This window comes from Amblyraja radiata, chromosome 3, assembly GCF_010909765.2.
Source record: "Amblyraja radiata isolate CabotCenter1 chromosome 3, sAmbRad1.1.pri, whole genome shotgun sequence".
NCBI classification, from domain to species: Eukaryota; Metazoa; Chordata; class Chondrichthyes; order Rajiformes; family Rajidae; genus Amblyraja; species Amblyraja radiata.
Window position 1 is genome coordinate 31,466,374 of NC_045958.1, and position 21,374 is coordinate 31,487,747.

The 21,374-nt window shown below is 44.4% G+C and overlaps 1 protein-coding gene across 1 annotated transcript; it reads left to right on the forward strand.

Annotated features, from left to right (window-relative positions):
- Positions 1–751: 751 nt before the first annotated feature.
- phax (phosphorylated adaptor for RNA export) lies at positions 752–19,399 on the forward strand. The gene is made up of 5 exons (XM_033017540.1): positions 752–922; positions 4,502–5,181; positions 17,488–17,608; positions 17,962–18,045; positions 18,784–19,399. Exons 1-5 carry the CDS (start codon positions 839–841, stop codon positions 19,054–19,056), a joined length of 1,242 nt encoding a protein of 413 aa, XP_032873431.1. The 5' UTR covers positions 752–838; the 3' UTR covers positions 19,057–19,399.
- Positions 19,400–21,374: the final 1,975 nt, after the last annotated feature.

Consider the following 21,374-nt stretch of genomic DNA (forward strand, 5'->3'; position numbering starts at 1 on the left):
GCAAGATAGATCACTCGACGTAGTACGGTCATGGGCAGATTCATGGGTCATTTTAGGCCCCATTTCTGTAACCGGCTTCCGTCTCCGCACCAAAGATCCCATAGGATAATATTGCGGAGACAGAAGCCAGTTACGGAAACATCCTCGTAAAAATCAAAGTTATTTGGGAAAAATGTTCACCTCATTTTCTGAATTATAATTTATAACAGAAATATAATTTATAACAGAATTAACAAACTGTTCTCCCGCAACGTTGATTACACTGCGAGTCGGGTCGGGTTACTGAAATGGATGAAAAAAAGGCCCACGTTCCGCTCCGTTGCGTACTACACGTCAGCCCATTGCATTTAGCAGGATTGGTCTATCTAGCTTGCCATTGGAGAGGCGATGGGAGGTGATAAAGCAGCGACAGCGCCATCAGTAGTGGGAGGCGTTACAGGCAGTGACAGCTCTGTCGGTGGTGTGAGGTGGTACAGCGCCTCTGTGGTGCTGGGAGGCGGTACAGCAGTGACAGCGCCATCAGTGGTGGGAGGTGGTACAGCAGTGACAGCGCCATCAGTGGAGGGAGGTGATACAGCAGTGACAGCGCCATCAGTGGAGGGAGGCGGTACGGCGCCGTCAGTGGAGGGAGGCGGTACAGGCAGCGCTGTCGGTGGTGGGAGGCGGTACAGCAGTGACAGCGCCATCAGTGGTGGGAGGCGATACAGCAGTGACAGCGCCATCAGTGGTGGGAGGCGATACAGGCAGCGGCACCGCGGTGGGATGTGATAAAGGCGGGACCCGGAGACCGGAAGTGTCCCCACATCCCCAGAGTTTGTCTAGAGTCGAGGGTGAAGTGATGGCGGCTCCGCTGGAAGATGGCGAGGTGCTGGACTCGGATTCGGAGTCAGACTCGGAGATGACGACCGGCGCCGACCAACAGGTACGGGAGAGGCGTGGTGTGTGCGGTGCTGCAGGGCTGTGCCGGGAGCGCGGCCTGGTGCAGCTGCGAGGCTGTGCCGGGAGGAGGCTCTCCCGGTAAAGCCGCTGCCTACCTACCTACCCCACACGTGGAGGTGAGAAGGGCCCAGGCAAGGCGAACAAGAGCTGCCATTCATTATGTTTGATGTCTACACATGTATCATGCCGGGAACACTCCATCCCTTTCTCAAACCCAATCCCTATCTTTGCAGAGCCCCCCCCCAGATACATTTTCCCATTATCCATGTTGAAATTTCAGTTCCATGTTTGAATTCTACAATTAAGATTTAGCATTTACCATTTGCATTTATCAGAACATTGACATCTCTGATTAAAGAAATGTATGCTGTGGATATGGTAATCCAGCCCATGCGTAAATCATTTTGCAACTATGCTGCCTGTTTCCCCGTCTATCCCGAGGACCACCTTTCATCCCTGCATTGACTATTGCGTGGCAAACTACTTTGATTTCTAATATTTAAGAAAGAACTGCAGATGCTGGAAAAATCGAGGATAGGCAAAATTGCTGTAGAAACATAGAAATTAGGTGCAGGAGTAGGCCATTCGGCCCTTCGAGCCTGCACCGCCATTCAATATGATCATGGCTGATCATCCAACTCAGTATCGCATACCTGCCTTCTCTCCATACCCCCTGATCCCTTTAGCCGCAAGGGCCACATCTAACTCCCTCTTAAATATAGCCAATGAACTGGCATCAACTACCTTCTGTGGCAGAGAATTCCACAGATTCACCACTCTCTGTGTGAAAAATGTTTTTCTCATCTCGGTCCTAAAAGAGTTCCCCCTTATCCTTAAACTGTGACCCCTTGTTCTGGACTTCCCCAACATCGGGAACAATCTTTCTGCATCTAGCCTGTCCAACCCCTTAAGAATTTTGTAAGTTTCTATAAGATCCCCGCTCAATCTTCTAAATTCTAGCGAGTACAAGCCGAGTCTATCCAGTCTTTCTTCATATGAAAGTCCTGACATCCCAGGAAACTCAGCGGGTGAGGCAGCATCTATGGAGCAAAGGAATAGGTGACGTTTCGGGTCGAGACCCTTCTTCAGACTGATGTGGGGGTGGCAGGACAGGAAGAAGAAAGGAAGAGGTGGAGACAGTATGCTTTGGGAGAGCTGGGAAGGGGAGGGGAAGGAGGGAGAAAGCAAGGACTACCTGAAATTGGAGAAGTCAATGTTCATACCGCTGGAGTGTAAACTACCCAAGCAAAATATGAGGTGCTGCTCCTCCAATTTGCAGTGGAACTCACTCTGGCCATTGAGGAGGACCAGGACAGAAAGGTCGGATTCGGAATGGGAGGGGGAGTTGAAGTGCTGAGCCACCGGGAGATCAGGTTGATTAATGCGAACTGAGCGGAGGTGTTGGGCGAAGCGATCGCCAAACCTGCGCTTGGTCTCACCAATGTAGAGCAGTTGACCCCTAGAACAGCGGATGCATTAAATGAGGTTGGAGGAGGTGCATGAGAATCTCTGCCTCACCTGGAAAGAATGCTTGGGTCCTTGGATGGAGTCGAGGGGGGAGGTAAAGTGACAGGTGTAACATTTCCTGCAGTTGCAAAGGAAAGTACCAGGGATGGGGGTGGTTTGGATGGGAAAAGACAAATTGACCAAGTAGTTACGGAGGGAGCAGTCTCTGCGGAAAGCCGAAAGGGGAGGAGATTGGAAGATGTGGCCAGTGGTGGGATCCCGTTGGAGGTGGTGAAAATGTAGGAGGATTATCTGTTGCATGTGATGGCTGGTAGGGTGGAAGGTGAGGACAAGGGGGACTCTGCCCTTGTTACGAGTGGGGGGATGGGGGGTGAGAGCGGAACTACGGGATATAGAGGAGAACCTGGTGAGAGCCTCATCTATAGTCGAAGAGGGGAACCCCCGTTCCCTAAAGCATCTGCACCCAGGATGAGGTGTTCCAAACCAGTGCATCGGAGATGTCCTCATTCTTTAGGGAACGGGGGTTCCCCTCTTCGACTATAGATGACGCTCTCACCAGGGTCTCTATATCCCGTAGTTCCGCTCTCACTCCCCATCCCCCCACTCGCAACGAGGACAGAGTCTCCCTTGTCCTCACCTTCCACCCTACCAGCCATCACATACAACAGATAATCCTCCGACATTTTCGCCACCTCCAACGGGATCCCACCACTGGCCACAACTTCCCATCTCCTCCCCTTTCGGCTTTCCGCAGAACTGCTCCTTCCGTAACTCCTTGGTCAATTTGTCCCTTCCCACCTAAAACCACCCCCTCCCCTGGTACTTTCCTTTGCAACCACAGGAAATGTTACACCTGTCACTTTACCTCCCCCTCGACTCCATCCAAGGACCCAAGCAGTCTTTCCAGGTGAGGCAGAGATTCTCATGCACCTCTTCCAACCTCATTTAATGCATCCGCTGTTCTAGGTGTCAACTGCTCTACTTCGGTGAGACCAAGCGTACGCTTAGCGACCGCTTCGCCCAACACCTCCGCTCAGTTCGCATTAACCCACCTGATCTCCCGGTGGCTCAGCACTTCAACTCCCCCTCCCATTCCGAATCCGACCTTTCTGTCCTGGGCCTCCTCCATGGCCAGAGTGAGTCCCACTGCAAATTGGAGGAGCAGCACCTCATATTATGCTTGGTAGTTCACACCCCATCAGTATGTACATTGACTTCTTCAATTTCAGGTAGTCCTTGCTTTCTCCCTCCTTCCCCTCCCCTTCCCAGCTCTCCCACACTCTACTGTCTCCGCCTCACTTTCGTCCTCCCCCCCCCTCCCACCCCCACATCAGTCTGAAGAAGTGTCTCGACCAGAAACGTCACCTATTCCTTCGCTCCATAGATGCTGCCTCACCCGCTGAGTTTCTCCAGCAATTTTGTCTACCTTTGATTTCTAATACTTTAACTTCTGTTTTCATTTTCTTCTATACTTTTACCATATTCATTTATTCATCTATTCACTGATACTTGTACATGTACCTCCACGATGCCTTTCAGTCCTGCAATATTTCAACATTTCTGTTTCCTTATAAATAATGTACATTACTAATTTTGATTGCTCTACCATTGATGGTCAAATGTCAAGACTATAAATTATTGTTTTCCCTGAACACACTCCAAGCCTCTATCTTTTAAGACACTTAACAATTTCTCTTTGATCAAGCTTGTGATTACCTGCCCCAGGTCTTGGTGTTAAATACCAGAGTCTCAACCCAAAACGACACCCCTTTCCATCTTTCCAAAGATGCTGCCTGTCCCGCTGAGTTACTCCAGCTTTTTATGTCTATCTTCGGTTTAAACCAACATCTGCAGTTCCTTCTTACACAGTTTATCATACAATTTGCGTGAACAAAATATTTGAAAATTATGATTGTAAGAATTTTGGGGTAAATAAAGTTAAGAAATTTGATAGTGGAGGGAGAAATTGACAATAGTTAGATTATGCAATAATAGCAAGTGATTATTCTCATGGTATAAATGGCTGAAAAATAAATAATTCATTAAATTGTTTGAGATATTCATTCTTGTTAATTGTATTTTATTTCATTCAAAGAGTCAGCAACCTGCTCTTCCCAACTACCCTGCAACACTGTTTACTGCGCAAGATGATTTTCAACCTCGTCCATCTTCATTTGATTTGAGCAGTCGTTACCAAATCACAGAATCTGACAACTCGAGCGAAGAGAGTGAGCAAGACTCTGAAGAAGAAGAAAGACTCTTGCGGCGAAAACGGCAGAAATGTTCACACAGCGGGAATGTATGTACAAAATCAGCCGTGATGCCTTTTGGCACAGATGGGGAAAGTGTTGCACCTTCTGGCAACTTTGCCAAACCGGCTGGTCGCAAAGTTAACAATATTTGGGGCTCTGTGCTGCAAGATCAAAATCAAGATGCCGTGGCAACCGAGCTAGGAATTCTGGGAATGGAAGGCAACATTGACATGGATTCTCGTCAGTCTGAGACTTACAATTATGTACAGGCAAAGAAAATGATGGAAAAAGAACGTCAGGAGGAGGAAGAAAAGGAAACGACTAAATTAGAAAAAGAATTGGATGACTATGTTCAGGATGGAAAGGGCAGCAATCGCCAGCAAGCATGTAACCCCAACAACCTCAAGCGAAAAAGGCCTGTCAAAGAGCGTCTGGGTGAAGTACTTGAAATGGACTATAAAGGAAAATGTGTTATTACAGAAGATGATAGTCCAGATAAGATTTCTGATGAAATAGCACACAGGTTAGTTGGCGCTGAACACTGTTGGAAATACGTGTTGCTAACGTGCCATTAACAGTTTGGATACATTTAATGTGGCTCTCAATATTTTTCACTGCTCAGTGTGCTCAGTCTGCTCAGCCTTTGGCGTGTCCAGTGTAAGCAAGAGTTATCACATTTTGATTCTGTCCTGTCTATTTTTATTATTACTCTTTGACAAATGAAGTCAGTAATACTAGAATATAGAGCACATTTCTTGCAGGATCGTGAAGTGGGCTATCAAAATGTCAAGAGAGTTTTATTGTCATGTGTCCCAGATAGGACAAGTTAAATTCTTACTTGCTGCACAACAGAATATGTAAACATAATACAAAACAGAAGATAAAAGTTCAATGTGTCTATAGACCATTGACCATATATACACAATAAATAAACAGATATAGTGCAATAATAATAATAGACTGTTAATGTTCAGAGCTGATTTGATGTCGTGTTTAATAGCCTGATGGCTGTGGGGAAGCAGCTGTTCCTGAACCTGGATGTTACAGATTTCAGGCTCCTGTACCTTCTTCCCATTGGCAACGGTGAATTGAGCGTGTGATCAGGATGGTGTGGGTCTTTGATGATGTTGGCAGCCTTTTTGAGGCAGCGACTGCGATAGATCCCTTTGATGGTGGGGAGGTCAGAGCCGATGATGGACTGGGTAGTGATCACAACAGTGGTCACTGGACACCCTATAATTTTTCTTATGGGCAATAAGTTACTGCCGTATGTCAAATATGCTATAGCTGAAAATCAGACAATTGAAAAGTGGGTATGTGTTTCACTTGAATCTTATAGACCATATATTGAGTTTTCTAAGTTGCTACACATGGGTCAGTTAGTGGTAAATATGTGATGGTTAAGAAATTGTTCAGCATTTTGTTTTTGCTTTTGGCCTCACAAGGCAAGGCATGTACTTCAATGCTTCCGCTACAGTGCTTGTACATCCCAACGTACTCTGCCCACCCTCTGTTGTATATACGTTCAGTCTTATAAGACATAGGAGCAGAATTCAGCCCATCAGGTCTGCTCCACCATTCGATCATGGGTGATCTATTTTTCCCTCTCAACCCCATTCAACTGCCTTCTCCCCGTAACCTTTGACGCCCTTTTAATTCAAGAACCAGTGAATCTCTACTAAAAATATCCAATGACTTGGCCGTCTGTGGCAATGAATTCCACGGATTCACTGCCTTCCGGATAAAGAAATTCCTCCTGATCTCCATTCTAAACATACATCCTTTTATTATAAGGCTGTGCCCTCTGATCCAAGACTCTCCCACTAATGAAAACATCCTCTCCACATCCACTTGGTCGGCCTTTCATTATTTGGCAGGTAATCACTTTAATTACCCGCAATGCCAAATAAAGTAATATATTAATTGCAAATTGCAAATGCAAATGACCAATCAATTATAATGCATCCAAATAACAAAGTTATGATAAACAGTGAAATGAATTAGAAGATAATCTGTTTTTGTGATGTTCTTTTGAGATATACTTATTGACTAGGACATCGAGAACTCTGCAGGAAAATTTGAAGCGGTTTGGCAAAGGTTTAGGTCTTCAGGTTCTGCGAGGCTCCAAATATTTTATACAGGTGTACTGTTCATTATCCAACCTCTGATGTCTTAAAATCTAATCATAAAAAGAAGATAACAAGAATAAACTGAACCTGTCTTCTTCCTCCCCCCCCCCCCCCCCCCCCCCCCCCCCCCCCACAAGGGCCACATCTACCACCCTCTTAAATATAGCCAATGAACTGGCCTCAACTACCTTCTGTGGCAGAGAATTCCAGAGATTCACCACTCTCTGTGTGAAAAATGTTCTTCTCATCTCAGTCCTAAAAGACTTCCGCCTTATCCTTAAATTGTGACCCCTTGTTCTGGACTTGCCCAACATCGGGAACAATCTTCCTGCATCTAGCCTGTCCAACCCTTTAAGAATTTTGTAAGTTTCTATAAGATCCCCCCTCAATCTTCTAAATTCGAGCGAGTACAAGCCGAGTCTATCTAGTCTTTTTTCATATGAAAGTCCTGCCATCCCAGGAATCAGTCTGGTGAACCTTCTCTGTACTCCCTCTATGGCAAGAATGTCTTTCCTCAGATTAGGAGACCAAAACTGTACGCAATACTCCAGGTGTGGTCTCACCAATACCCTGTACAACTGCAGTAGAACCTTCCTGCTCCTATACTCAAATCCTTTTGCTATGAATGCTAACATACCATTTGCTTTCTTCACTGCCTGCTGCACCTGCATGCCTACTTTCAATGACTGGTGTACCATGACACCCACGTCGCGTTGCATCTCCCCTTTTCCTAATCGGCCACCATTCAAATAATAGTCTACTTTCCTGTTTTTGCCACCAAAGTGGATAACCTCACATTTATCCACATTATACTGCATCTGCCATGCATTTGCCCACTCACCCAACCTATCCAAGTCACCTTGCAGACTCCTCACAGCTAACACTGCCCCCCAGCTTCGAGTCATCCGCAAACTTGGAGATGTTGCATTCAATTCCCTCGTCCAAATCATTAATATATATTGTAAATAACTGGGGTCCCAGCACCGAGCCTTGCAGTATCCCACTAGTCACTGCCTGCCATTCTGAAAAGGACCCGTTTACTCCTACTCTTTGCTTCCTGTCTGCCAGCCAGTTCTCTATCCACATCAATACTGAACCCCCAATTCCGTGTGCTTTAAGGTTGCATACTAATCTCTTATGTGGCACCTCGTCGAAAGCCTTCTGAAAGTCCAGATATAACACATCCACTGGTTCTCCCTCATCCGCTCTACTACAGGTGCACAACCTTTTATCCGGAGTTCCGGAAACCGAAAAGCTCCGAAAACCGGACACCAAAGCTCGCGTTTGGCGCCAAACTTGACCCGAAACGACCCACGGTCAACCCGGGTCTGTACTACTGTAGCGGCTGCCTCCTCCTCGGAGACCGGGGAGACACTTAAACGTCTGTAAATCATTGCTTAAATGTTAGTCAGTTAGTTTGGAGGGCTTTTATGTGAAGGGGGAAACTTTAATTCTTAGTCCCCTACCTGGTCGGAGAGGCGGGGAACGGGCAATGCCTTACCGGGTCACCGTGCAGTAAGCTCCGGAGCGCTGTGGACGCCGACTCCCAACATCGCGGAGCTGGGGCTGCGGGCGTCCGGCCGCGGGCAGCGCCGGTTGGAGCTCCGACCCCGGCAACTCTACCCCTGGCTGCGCGGCGCTCCAAATCCAGCGCGGCCCGCAGCCCCAGCTCCGCTATGTTGGGAGTCGGCGGCGTCGCAGCGCTGGGGTACCAGCGGGGAGCGGGCAATGCCTTACCGGGTCGCCGTGCGGTAAGCTCCGGAGCGCTGTGGCCGCCGACACACAACATCGCGGAGCTGGGGCTGCGGGCGTCCGGCCGCGGGCCGCGCTGAATTTGGAGCGCCGCGCAGCCTGGGGTAGAGTTGCCGGGGTCGGAGCTACAACCGGTGCCGCCCGCGGCCGGACGCCCGCAGCCCCCAGCTCCGCGATGTTGGGAGTCGGCGGCCACAGCGCTCCGGAGCTTACTGCACGGTGACCCGGTAAGGCATTGCCCGCTCCCCGCCTCTCCGACCAGGTAGGGGCCTAAGAATTAAAGTTTCCCCCTTCACCCCCCCACCACATAAAATCCCTCCAAACTAACTGACTAACATTTAAGCAATGATTTACAATGATTCCCCGGTCTCCAGGGAGGAGGCAGCCGCTCCAGACTTTTCAAGCCGCCCGCGCTACCTACCTAATCTATGCTAAAAATCTTCCATTCGGAAATCCGAAAAATTCCGAAATCCGAGAAGTGTCTGGTCCCAAGGCTTTCGGATAAATGGTTGTGCACCTGTAGTTACATCCTCGAAAAATTCTATAAGATTCGTCAGACATAATTTACCTTTCATAAATCCATGCTGACTTTATCCAATGATTTCACCACTTTCCAAATGTGCTGCTATTCCATCTTTAATAACTGACTCTAGCAGTTTCCCCACTACCGATGTTAGGCTAACTGGTCTGTAATTCCCCGTTTTCTCTCCCCCTCCCTTTTTAAAAAGTGGGGTTACATTAGCTACCCTCCAATCCTCAGGAACTATTCCAGAATCTAAAGAGTTTTGAAAAATTATCACTAATGCATCCACTATTTCTGGGGCTACTTCCTTAAGTACTCTTGGATGCAGCCTATCTGGCCCTGGGTATTTATCAGCCTTTAATCCATTCAATTTACCTAACACCACTTCCCACTAACCTGGATTTCACTCAGTTCCATCTCATTAGACCCCCGGACACCTGCTATTTCTGGCAGATTATTTATGTCTTCCTTAGTGAAGACAGAACCAAAGTAGTTATTCAATTGGTCTGCCATGTCCTTGTTCCCCATGATCAATTCACCTGTTTCTGACTGCAAGGGACCTACATTTGTTTTAACTAATCTTTTTCTCTTCACATATCTATAAAAACTTTTGTAGTCAGTTTTTATGTTCCCTGCCAGTTTTCTTTCATAATCTATTTTCCCTTTCCTAATTAATCCCTTTGTCCTCCTCTGCTGGACTCTGACTTTCTCCCAGTCCTCTGGTAGGCTGCTTTTTCTGGCTAATTTGTATTATTCATCTTTTGTTTTGATACTATCCCTGATTTCCCTTGTTATCCACGGATGCACTACCTTCCCTGATTTATTATTTTGCCAAACTGGGATGAACAAGTTTTGTAGTTCATCCATGCAGTCTTTAAATGCCTTCCATTGCCTATCCACCGTCAACCCTTTAAGAATCAATTGCCAGTCTATCTTGGCCAATTCACATCTCATACCCTCAAAGTTACCTTTCTTTTAGTTCAGAACCCTTGTTTCTGAATTAATTATGTCACTCTCCATCCTAATGAAGAACTCAACCATATTATGGTCACTCTTGCCCAAGGGGCCACGCACAACAAGACTGTTAACTAACCCTTCCTCAATACCCAGTCTAGAATAGCCTGCTCTCTCGTTGGTTCCTCTACATGTTGGTTTAGAAAACTATCCCGCATACATTCCAAGAAATCCTCTTCCTCAGCACCCCTGCCAATTTGATTCACCCAATCTATATGTAGATTGAAGTCACCCATTATAACTGTTTTACCTTTGTTGCACGCATTTCTAATTTCCTCTTTGATGCCATCCCCAACTGCACTACTACTGTTAGGTGGCCTGTACACAACTCCCACTAGCTTTTTCTGCCCCTTAGTGTTTCGCAGCTCTACCCATATCGATTCCACATCCTCCAAGCTAATGTCCTTCCTTTCTATTGCGTTAATCTCCTCTCTAACCAGCAACGCTACCCCACCACCTTTTCCTTTCTGTTTATCCCTCCTGAATATTGAATATCCCTGGATGTTCAGCTCCCAGCCTTGGTCACCCTGGAGCCATGTCTCCGTGATCCCAACTATATCATATTCATTAATAACTATCTGCACATTCAACTCATCCACCTTATTACGAATGCTCCTTGCATTGAGACATAAAGCCTTCAGGCTTGTTTTTATAACACTCTTATCCCTTATACAATTGTGTTGAAAAGTGGCCCTTTTTGATTTTTGCCCTCAATTTGTCTGCCTGCCACTTTTACTTTTCACCTTGCTACCTATTGCTTCTACCCTCATTTTACACCCCTCTGTCTCTCTGCTCACACATTAAAGAAACCCACCGCTTATTCACTGTTTATTATATTTTTCTTCTTTCTCCCCTACATGTTGGGCCTGAGTGCTTCCCTTCTCTGCCTCCTGCCTCACACACTGTCTACTAGCTTTCTCTATTTGAGTCCCTCCCCCCAACCGTTCTAGTTTAAAGTCTTCCCTTCTGAAGAAGGGTAAATTATCCCTTGCGTCCAATATATTTAATCAATCAAAATCATGGAATGGATTTCTTGGCAATTATCACCCTTGGGCATTATTGGCAATAAAATGCTTTGGGATGTCCCATGGTCCTTTGGGATGTCCCATGGTCATGTGGGACAGTAAATCTGTTCTTTTTTAATATTATGCATATGGTAAAATATTTTTCCTAGATATTGTGAACTGCACATTCTGCTTAATTAAGATGAGAAGATTTGAGTTCAAATTGGTAAAGGTTTGTGATTAGGCTTGCCTAAAGCTAAGAATACCAAATCCCATCTGCTGGATCACTCATGTTCCAAATAACATGTCGGGATGATAAATCAAGTGTTCAAGAGTATTTATTTGTCATGCACACAATATATGAACCGGAACAATTAAATACTTGCTGCAGCTTTAACGGTGCATAAAATGCAACAATAACAAATTTAACATATAACAAGTTAGTTTAGTTTATTGTCAGGTGTCCTGATGTACAGTGAAAAGCTTTGTTGTTACATGCTATCCAGTCAGCGGAAAGAGTATACATGATTACACTCAAGCCAACCACAGCGTGCAGATACAGGATAAAGGGAATAACGTTTAGTGCAAGATAAAGTCCAGTAAAGTCTGAATAAAGATAGTCTGAGGGTCTCTAATGAGATAGATTGTCGGTCAGAACTGTTCTCTAGTGGGTGATAGGATGGTTCAGTTGCCAAATAACAGCTTGGAAGAAACTATCCCTGAATCTGGAGGTATGCATTTTTGCACTTCTGTACATCTTGCCTGATGGCAGAGGGGAGAAGAGGGAGTGTCCGGAGTGAGTTAATCTAAGTAAACTAGACAAATACCAAATTACGTAGAGCAATCTTAGTCCTGCAGTCCTCAGTGTTGAGGTATGGTTGTGATTGGAGTTGTGCGGGGTAGTTCAAAAAAGGTGGATGGGAGGAAGGTGTTCTTTAACCTGGTGGTAATGAAATCTTCCTGCAGATCAATTTGATGATGGGAGGTCAGTACCCGTGATGCACAAGGCAATGTCCACCACTTTCTGTAGCCTCCTTCATTCTTAGATGTTTGAATTTTCTAATCAGACCATGATGCAACTAGTCAGTCTGCTCTCCACCTTACAATAGATGCATGAGTAGGCCATTTGGCCCTTCAAGCCAGCACCGTCATTCAATGTGATCATGGCTGATCATCCACAATCAGTACCCTGTTCCTGCCTTCTCTCCATATCCCTTAACTCTGCTATCCCTAAGAGCTCTATCTAACTCTCTCTTGAAAGCATCCAGAGAACCAGCCTCCACCGCCCACTGAGGCAGAGAATTCCACACACTCATAACTCTTTGTGTGAAAAAGCTTTTTCTAATCTCCGTTCTAAATGGCTTGCCACTTATTCTTAAACTATGGCCCCTGGTTCTGGACTCCCCCAACATTGGGAACATATTTCCTGCCTCTAGCGTGTCCAAACCCTTAATAATCTTATATGTTTCAATAAGATCTCATCCTAAATTCCAGAGTATACAAGCCTAGCCGCTCCAATCTATCGACATATGACAGTCCCGCCATCCCGGGAATTAACCTTGTGAACCTACGCTGCACTCCCTCAGTAGCAAGAATGTCCTTCCTCAAGTTTGGAGACCAAAACTGCACACAATACTCCAGGTGTGGTCTCACTACGGCCCTGTACAACAACAGGATGACCTCTTTGCTCCTATACTCAACTCCCCTTGTTATGAAGGCCAACATGCCATTCGCTTTCTTCACTGCCTGCTGTACCTGCATGCTTACTTTCAGTGACTGATGAACAAGGACCCCCCAGATCCCGTTGTACTTCCCCATTTCCCAATTTGACACCATTTAGATAATAATCTACCTTCCTGATTTTGCCACCAAAGTGGATAACCTCGCATTTATCCACATTAAACTGCATCTGCCATGCATCTGCCCACTCACCCAACCTGTCCAAGTCACCCTGCATCCTCATAGCATCCTCCTCACAGTTCACACCGCCACCCAGCTTTGTGTCATCTGCAAATTTGCTATTGTTACTTTTAATCCCCTCGTCCAAATCATTAATATATATTGTAAATAGCTGTGGTCCCAGCACCGAGCCTTGCGGTACCCCACTAGTCATTGCCTGCCATTCTGAAAGGGATCTGTTAATTCCTACCCTTTGTTTCCCGCCTGCCAACCAATTTTCTATCCATGTCAGCACCTTACCCCAAATACCATGTGCTCTAATTTTGCCCACTAATCTCCAATGTGGGACCTTATCAAATGCTTTCTGAAAGTCCTGGTACACTACATCCACCGGCTCTCCCTTGTCCATTATCCTGGTTACATCTTCAAAAGATTCCAGAAGATTAGTCAAGCATGATTTCCTCTTCGTAAATCCATGCTAACTCAGATCAATCCTGCTACTGCCATTCAAATGTGCTGCTATTTCATCTTTTATTATTGACTCCAGCAACTTCCCCACCACCGATGTCAGGCTAACAGGTCTATAATTCCCTGTTTTCTCTCTGCTGCCCTTCTTTAAAAGTGTGATAAAATTAGCTACCCTCCAATCCACAGGAACTGATCCTGAATCTATAAGAACATTGGAAAATGATCACCAATGCGTTCACAATTTCTAGAGCCACTTCCTTAAGTACCCTGGGATCCAGACCATCAGTCTACCCAACACCATTTCCTGCCTAATGTGAATCTCCTTCAGTTCCTCCGCCACCCTAGATCCTCTGGCCACTAGTAGATCAGGGAGATTGTTTGTGTTCTCTTTAGTGAAGACAGGCCAAAGTACCTGTTGAACTCATCTGCCATTTCCTTACACTTATAGAAGCTCAATACATGCTGCAACATGGTTCTTGAAGTTTCAGAGCAAGTGTGGGCACTATGCAAGAGACTATTCTTAGCATTAAAACGTGGCTGGTAACTGAAATGGCATCTACCAGAGTAGCCTAACGCTGTTAATGCACATTTCAATAGATATTTGGCCACATGTCAAATCTAAGGAAGAGGTGGCATTGGTGAGCTTTCATCGTGGGCGGCGGCATCGGTGGGCGGCGCGACTCACGGTCCGGTGGGCGGCGCGACTCACGTCGCAGCGGCCTCTGCAGTCCGTCTGTCTTTTTATTATTTTTTGTCTCGTTTGAATGTAGTTTTTATTATTTTTTTTGTGTATGTGTGTGGGTATGTGTGTGGGGGGGCGGGGGGTGGGGGAAACTTTTAAAAATCTATCCCCTGCACGGAGAACCCGACCTTTTCTCTGTCGGGTCTCCGTTGTCGTTGGGGCCTAGCACCGTGGAGCGGCCTCCAGCAGGAACGACCTGGGGCTCCAGTCACGGAGCTGCGGACCTACTCACCATCATGGAGCTGGCCGAGTTCGGAGCGGGAGGAGCGGTGGTGGCGCGCTGCTGCGACCCGACCTCGGGGATTCGGAGGCTTACCGCAGGTCTGGCAGACAGGAACACCGGGAGCCCGCGGGTCCCTGCTGGGAGACCGCTTTTCGGGGCTTCCGCAACGGCGACTTCACCTGCCCGAGTTGTGGGGTTGAAGATTACCTGGAGCGGGGCCTTACATCACCGCCCCGCGCGGCTTGGAATGGCCGCGGGACACTTACCATCGCCCGTCGGGGGCTTTGACTTTGACTCTGACATCGGGAGGGGAATGGGAAGTGCAGGGGAGAGATAAGTCTTTGCCTTCCATCACAGCGAGGAGGAGATGCGCTGTGATGGATGTTTGTGTAAATTGTGTTGTGTCTTGGTTCTTTTTTGTGTGTATGACTGCAGAAACAACATTTCGTTTGAACCTCAATGGGGTTCAAATGACAAATAAATTGTATTGTATTGTATTGTGATTACATCAACATGCTGGGTTCAGTACAATCTTCAGAGAATGCTCCACGGTTTCAATATGTCTGTATCGTATCTCCAAAGAACTCGCTTCCTCACTACCAAGAAAAGTCACTAGTCAGTGTGGTGTTGCACTATATTCACAGTTTGGCAAAAGAATAAATCAGGGAAGGTAGTGCATCCGTGGATAACAAGGGAAATCAGGGATAGTATCAAAGCGAAGGATGATGCGTACAAATTAGCCAGAAAAAGCAGCATACCGGAGGACTGGGAGAAATTCAGAGACCAGCAGAGGAGGACAAAGGGCTTAATTAGGAAAGGAAAAATAGATTATGAAAGAAAACTGGCAGGGAACATAAAAACTGACTGCAAAAGTTTTTATAGATATGTGAAAAGAAAGAGATTAGTTAAAACAAATGTAGGTCCCTTGCAGTCAGAAACAGGTGAGTTGATCATGGGGAACAAGGATATGGCGGACCAATTGAATAACTACTTTGGTTCCGTCTTCACTAAGGAAGACATAAATAATCTGCCGGAAATAGCAGGGGTCAAAGGAGTTGGAGGAATTGAGTGAAATCCAGGTTAGCCGGGAAGTGGTGTTGGGTAAATTGAATGGATTAAAGGCCGATAAATCCCCAGGGCCAGATAGGCTGCATCCCAGAGTACTTAAGGAAGTAGCTCCAGAAATAGTGGATGCATTAGTAATAATCTTTCAAAACTCTTTAGATTCTGGAGTAGTTCCTGAGGATTGGCGGGTAGCAAACGTAACCCCACTTTTTAAGAAGGGAGGGAGAGAGAAAACGGGGAATTACAGACCAGTTAGTCTAACATCGGTAGTGGGGAAACTGCTAGAGTCAGTTATTAAAGATGGGATAGCAGCACATTTTGAAAGTGGTGAAATCATTGGACAAAGTCAGCATGGATTTACAAAAGGTAAATCATGTCTGACGAATCTTATAGAATTTTTCGAGGATGTAACTAGTAGCGTGGATAGGGGAGAACCAGTGGATGTGGTGTATCTGGACTTCCAGAAGGCTTTCGACAAGGTCGCACATAAGAGATTAGTATACAAACTTAAAGCACACGGCATTGGGGGTTCAGTATTGATGTGGATAGAGAACTGGCTGGCAAACAGGAAGCAAAGAGTAGGAGTAAACGGGTCCTTTTCACAATGGCAGGCAGTGACTAGTGGGGTACCGCAAGGCTCAGTGCTGGGACCCCAGCTATTTACAATATATATTAATGATCTGGATGAGGGAATTGAAGGCAATATCTCCAAGTTTGCGGATGACACTAAGCTGGGGGGCAGTGTTAGCTGTGAGGAGGATGCTAGGAGACTGCAAGGTGACTTGGATAGGCTGGGTGAGTGGGCAAATGTTTGGCAGATGCAGTATAATGTGGATAAATGTGAGGTTATCCATTTTGGTGGCAAAAACAGGAAAGCAGACTATTATCTAAATGGTGGCCGACTAGGAAAAGGGGAGCTGCAGCGAGACCTGGGTGTCATGGTACACCAGTCATTGAAAGTGGGCATGCAGGTGCAGCAGGCAGTGAAGAAAGCGAATGGTATGTTAGCTTTCATAGCAAAAGGATTTGAGTATAGGAGCAGGGAGGTTCTACTGCAGTTGTACAAGGTCTTGGTGAGACCACACCTGGAGTATTGCGTACAGTTTTGGTCTCCAAATCTGAGGAAGGACATTATTGCCATAGAGGGAGTGCAGAGAAGGTTCACCAGACTGATTCCTGGGATGTCAGGACTGTCTTATGAAGAAAGACTGGATAGACTTGGTTTATACTCTCTAGAATTTAGGAGATTGAGAGGGGATCTTATAGAAACTTACAAAATTCTTAAGGGGTTGGACAGGCTAGATGCAGGAAGATTGCTCCCGATGTTGGGGAAGTCCAGGACAAGGGGTCACAGCTTAAGGATAAGGGGGAAATCCTTTAAAACCGAGATGAGAAGAACTTTTTTCACACAGAGAGTGGTGAATCTCTGGAACTCCCTGCCACAGAGGGTAGTCGAGGCCAGTTCATTGGCTATATTTAAGAGGGAGTTAGATGTGGCCCTTGTGGCTAAGGGGATCAGAGGGTATGGAGAGAAGGCAGGTACGGGATACTGAGTTGGATGATCAGCCATGATCATATTGAATGGCGGTGCAGGCTCGAAGGGCCGAATGGCCTACTCCTGCACCTAATTTCTATGTTTCTATGTTAAGTTATAACATTTCTGGCCTGGAAAACTGATTGTGGACATCTGTAAGTAGTTCTGCTTTTTAATTTTGAGAGGACAATTGCAATTGTATGCTGTTTATTTATATTATCAAGAACTAAAAATGTATTTGGCTAAGACAGTTATAATATATCTGGCGCATTGACCTGACTTTTGTTTTGGAGGGGATAGAGACCAGGTCACTCAAGTTTGGAGCTCATATGTTTATTATCATTTGCAGAAAATAAATTAAAAAATTTGCCTTATCCATAATTTGACCTCAGCATAATTAATTGCTTTGATGAATATAAATGTTGTTAAATAAGTGATGTAGAAAGCTGTTCTCAATTTTTTATTTCAATTTTCAGACTCCGAGAGCCAAAAACTGCCTTGATTCAAAGGGTTGTAACAGCCATCGGGAAGAAGAAAGCAATAGAACTCTTGGTGCAAACAGCTGAGGTTGAGCAGAATGGCGGACTCATGATTGTTGTAAGTAACAGTTTTTCTATTTCTTTGTAATGATTTGTCAAATACAACCTATTTCAGTGATAACTAAAAACATCTGTAAAGTCTGTTCAGTTAAGCAGTATTGCCCGTTAATGATGGGAGAGTTATATTTGGCGTCTGCACTTTCGAGTTTGGGAGAAATAATGGTGCCAATATGTCTTCCTTGCAATGTTATTTTTATTGTGTTGCAAGTGATAGCTTGTGGAAGAGACTTGCTCCAAGGAGATGTGGTAATAGGGAAGTGTGGTAGTTAAGATAATTGGTTTTCATTAATAGAATTTCACCCACTTTAAAACTAAAGGCATTGCTCCAAAATTTTTTCTTCTTCTCTACAGGATGGCAGTCGCAGAAGGACACCTGGTGGTGTTTACCTACAGTTGTTGAAAAGTACTCCAAGTATCACTCAAGACCAAATAAAGGTCAGTGATGAAATATTTTTTGGTTATAAATGTAATAATTTTATAAATAAATTAAAAATAATTAAATGAATACAGTTAAAAATGGTCAATATTTTTTTCTTTTAACTTACCACTTGCATAAATAGAAACACTAGGAGGCAATAGTAATTGAAATGAAAATGTTTTGCTTTTCTTTTCATAACCACTGCACTCCACCGCCACGTCATGGGAGCCAATGGGTGCTCTATTGTCTGGGCATTTTTCTTCCTGATATATGTGAGCCAATCTAGTGCAGACTACAGTGTGGATGTGAAATTTTGCTTCATCACATAAACCTCTAATCTTTATATGGGAAGAACTGCAGAGGTGTACATGTATTAACAGCGTTAGGCTACTCTGGTAGATGCCATTTCAGTTACCGGCCACGTTTTAATGCTAAGAATAGTCTCTTGCATAGTGCCCACACTTGCTCTGAAACTTCAAGAACCATGTTGCAGCATGTATTGATCATCTATTCAAATCCATTCATGGCCTTGCACTAATCTCTATCTCCAAACTTCTCATACCTTTCCTCTGACACCACTCCCTCTCTCTATTCCAGAACTTGGATTCCATTGACTGATTTTCTGTTAATCAAGTGGTTAAACTCTCAAAGTGTTATTTAAAAAATGCAAAATGTATCATTTTCCCCCCCCGTAGCAAGAAGGCTTAAACTGTACTTATCTAAAAATAAAAGCATCTCTTGATTTACATCAACAGGAAATATTTTATGATGAAAATCAGAGGGAATATAATTCCAAAAAAGCAGCGAAAAAGAGGAGGCGCCACATAATTGGAAAAAAGATGAAGCAGGCAATTAAAGAGCTGAATTTGCAAATGGATGATGACGCTTCACGAGAGACTTTTGCTAGTGACACAAATGATGCCTTGGCTTCTGTTGAAGATACGGAAGAAGTTCAGATGGAAAAATCAACATTAGATCCAGAAGATGTAATTGAACTTGATCATAGTAATGATCTGGAAATATTTTGAATAATGCTGTACACACTGATATTGCAACAAAACAAATGTAATTAATATTCCTGTATTGATTTCATTGAAATTTCCATTTGAAATATGTTACATTTATAACAACATAGTTTCATTTTTGATTCTTTAAGGTGGCAATTGTTTGTCAACTTGTGAATTAGTGTCTTCATTGTTTCAGTCTAACAATATTGCAAAAAAATCTAGCATCAAACAACATTCATTTTGGCAACAGGTTATTTCCCTTCAACATTCTGTAAATTTAACTTTATGTACATCATAATTTTCTACTCTTTCAGCCAACTTTTTATAATGAATTAAATGCAGATACTCTTTGCCGCTCATTTTATCCTTTTCAGCAGAATGATTTTGATTTTAAATACAACAAAAATGACTGCCAAGTTATAGGGATCACAATATAAAGGCTACTCTGACCACTGGTAAGAATGTTAGTGAAGATTTCACATATAATTATAGAACATCATCTTAATTGAATATAATCAAAATCAGATCAGTTACCATGTGTTCAGTCTAAAGAAGGGTCTAGACCCAAACCGTCACCCATTCCTTCTCTCCAGAGATGCTGCCTGCCCTGCTGAGTTACTCCAGCATTTTGTGTCTACCTTCGATTTAAACCAGCATTTGCAGTTCTTTCCTACACCATATGTTCATTGGTAATTGGTGATCATTTCAAGATCCTGAGGCCTTTGCTGACACTGATGCCTGGTCATGCTTGACAAAGACACTCCGAACACAGTTGAAATGCCTTGGCTACCCTCGGAGGTGGGAAATCTCTGAGGTAAACTATCTAGCTGAGGCAAACATGATAGCCTGACTTGCTTTCAGGTGATGTTTGCCATCTACCTCCAAGCTGATTTCAAGTTGAATTTTAAATCAACACCAAATATAACTCCATCATCCTAGCTTAAAATCCTCATCTGCTCCCTGGCTGAACGTTCAACTGAATTTACCATTTGCCTGCTGATACCAAATCAAACTTTAAATGAATACCCAAAATAAACCACTCATCCATGTCCTGCCTCTTGGGCAGCTGCCTCCATGCGCCAGAGTCCCGGGTTCAACCTGACTAGGTGCTGTCTGTACAGTTTATATATTCTCCCTTGGACCTTGTGGAGTTTCTCTAGGTGCTCCGGTTTCCTCACATTAAAAAAGACGTGCAGGTTTGTACGTTAATTGGCTTCTGCAAATCGTCCCCAGTGTGTCAGAAAGAATTAGTGCTGGTTGGCATGGACTCGAGCCAAAGTTTAAGGAACCAGCTAATGCTACTATCATCCTATGATACTGAACTGGGCTGGAAAGGCACAGACCAGCTTAGTCTGAAGCCAAATATTTAGGCAGCACATTGACCCACCCTGAACAGCAGGGCTGTGGAGTAGATACCCAAAACACCCGACTCCGACTCTGATTTCTTGTGTCCGGACCCTGACCCCGAGGTATAATAATTCTAAATCTGCTATGATGACATTACACAAGATGGCATTTCATAGTAACCACATGAATCATCAGGCTACCTTTTAAACCCATGTCCTTAAAGTTTTGAGTCTAATGGTTGTAGCTTTGCTATTGTGGCTTTTTTAATGTTTATTTTTGTGAAAAAAACTTAATTCATTATGCTAAAAGAAAAAAAATTACAGAAAGGATTATGACAAAATTTAAATTCCATTGAATTAAAAAAAAATTACAATAACATTACTTCAAAATGTATTAAATTAAAGCCACAGGTATGAGCTAAATGGCTAAATTATGACAAAAAAAATCTCACGTGAAATAGAAATTAAAAGTAAATGCATAGGTAGTTAAGTTTGCTACAAAAGTACACACCTAAAATTTATTGATAATGTCCTTAGGAACAGAATTGCTTCCGCCAGATCCTCTTTCATTGAAGCCCTTAAATCTAATTTAATTATTTTCAGTGCGGAGAACAGTCTCCACGTTGACCTGAGTGGGTGGAATGGCTGTTAGTAACATAGCTGCAAATTTTACTATTTCTGGATAAGCAGCGATGACGGGGAATTATAGAGCAGTTAGCCTGACATCAGTAGTGGGGAAGATGCTGGAGTTAATTATTAAAGAAGTAATAACGCTGCATTTGGATAGCAGTAAAAGGATTGGTCCAAGTCAGCATGGATTTATGAAGGGGAAATCCTGCTTGACTAATCTGGAAGTAAAATGGATGAAGGAGAGCTAGTGGATGTAGTGTATCTGGACTTTCAGAAAGCCTTTGAATAAGGTCCCACACAGGAGATTAGTGGGCAAAATTAGAGCACATGATATTGGGGGTAGGATGTTGATATGGATAGAGA

Bases quoted from the DNA above. Each gene is read 5' to 3' on its own strand.
- phax (XM_033017540.1), top strand. From the start codon at position 839: ATGGCGGCTCCGCTGGAAGATGGCGAGGTGCTGGACTCGGATTCGGAG. The intron at 5,182-17,487 runs GTTAGTTGGCGC...TTCAATTTTCAG, and splicing joins TCTGATGAAATAGCACACAG to ACTCCGAGAGCCAAAAACTG. The intron at 18,046-18,783 runs GTCAGTGATGAA...TTACATCAACAG, and splicing joins TCACTCAAGACCAAATAAAG to GAAATATTTTATGATGAAAA.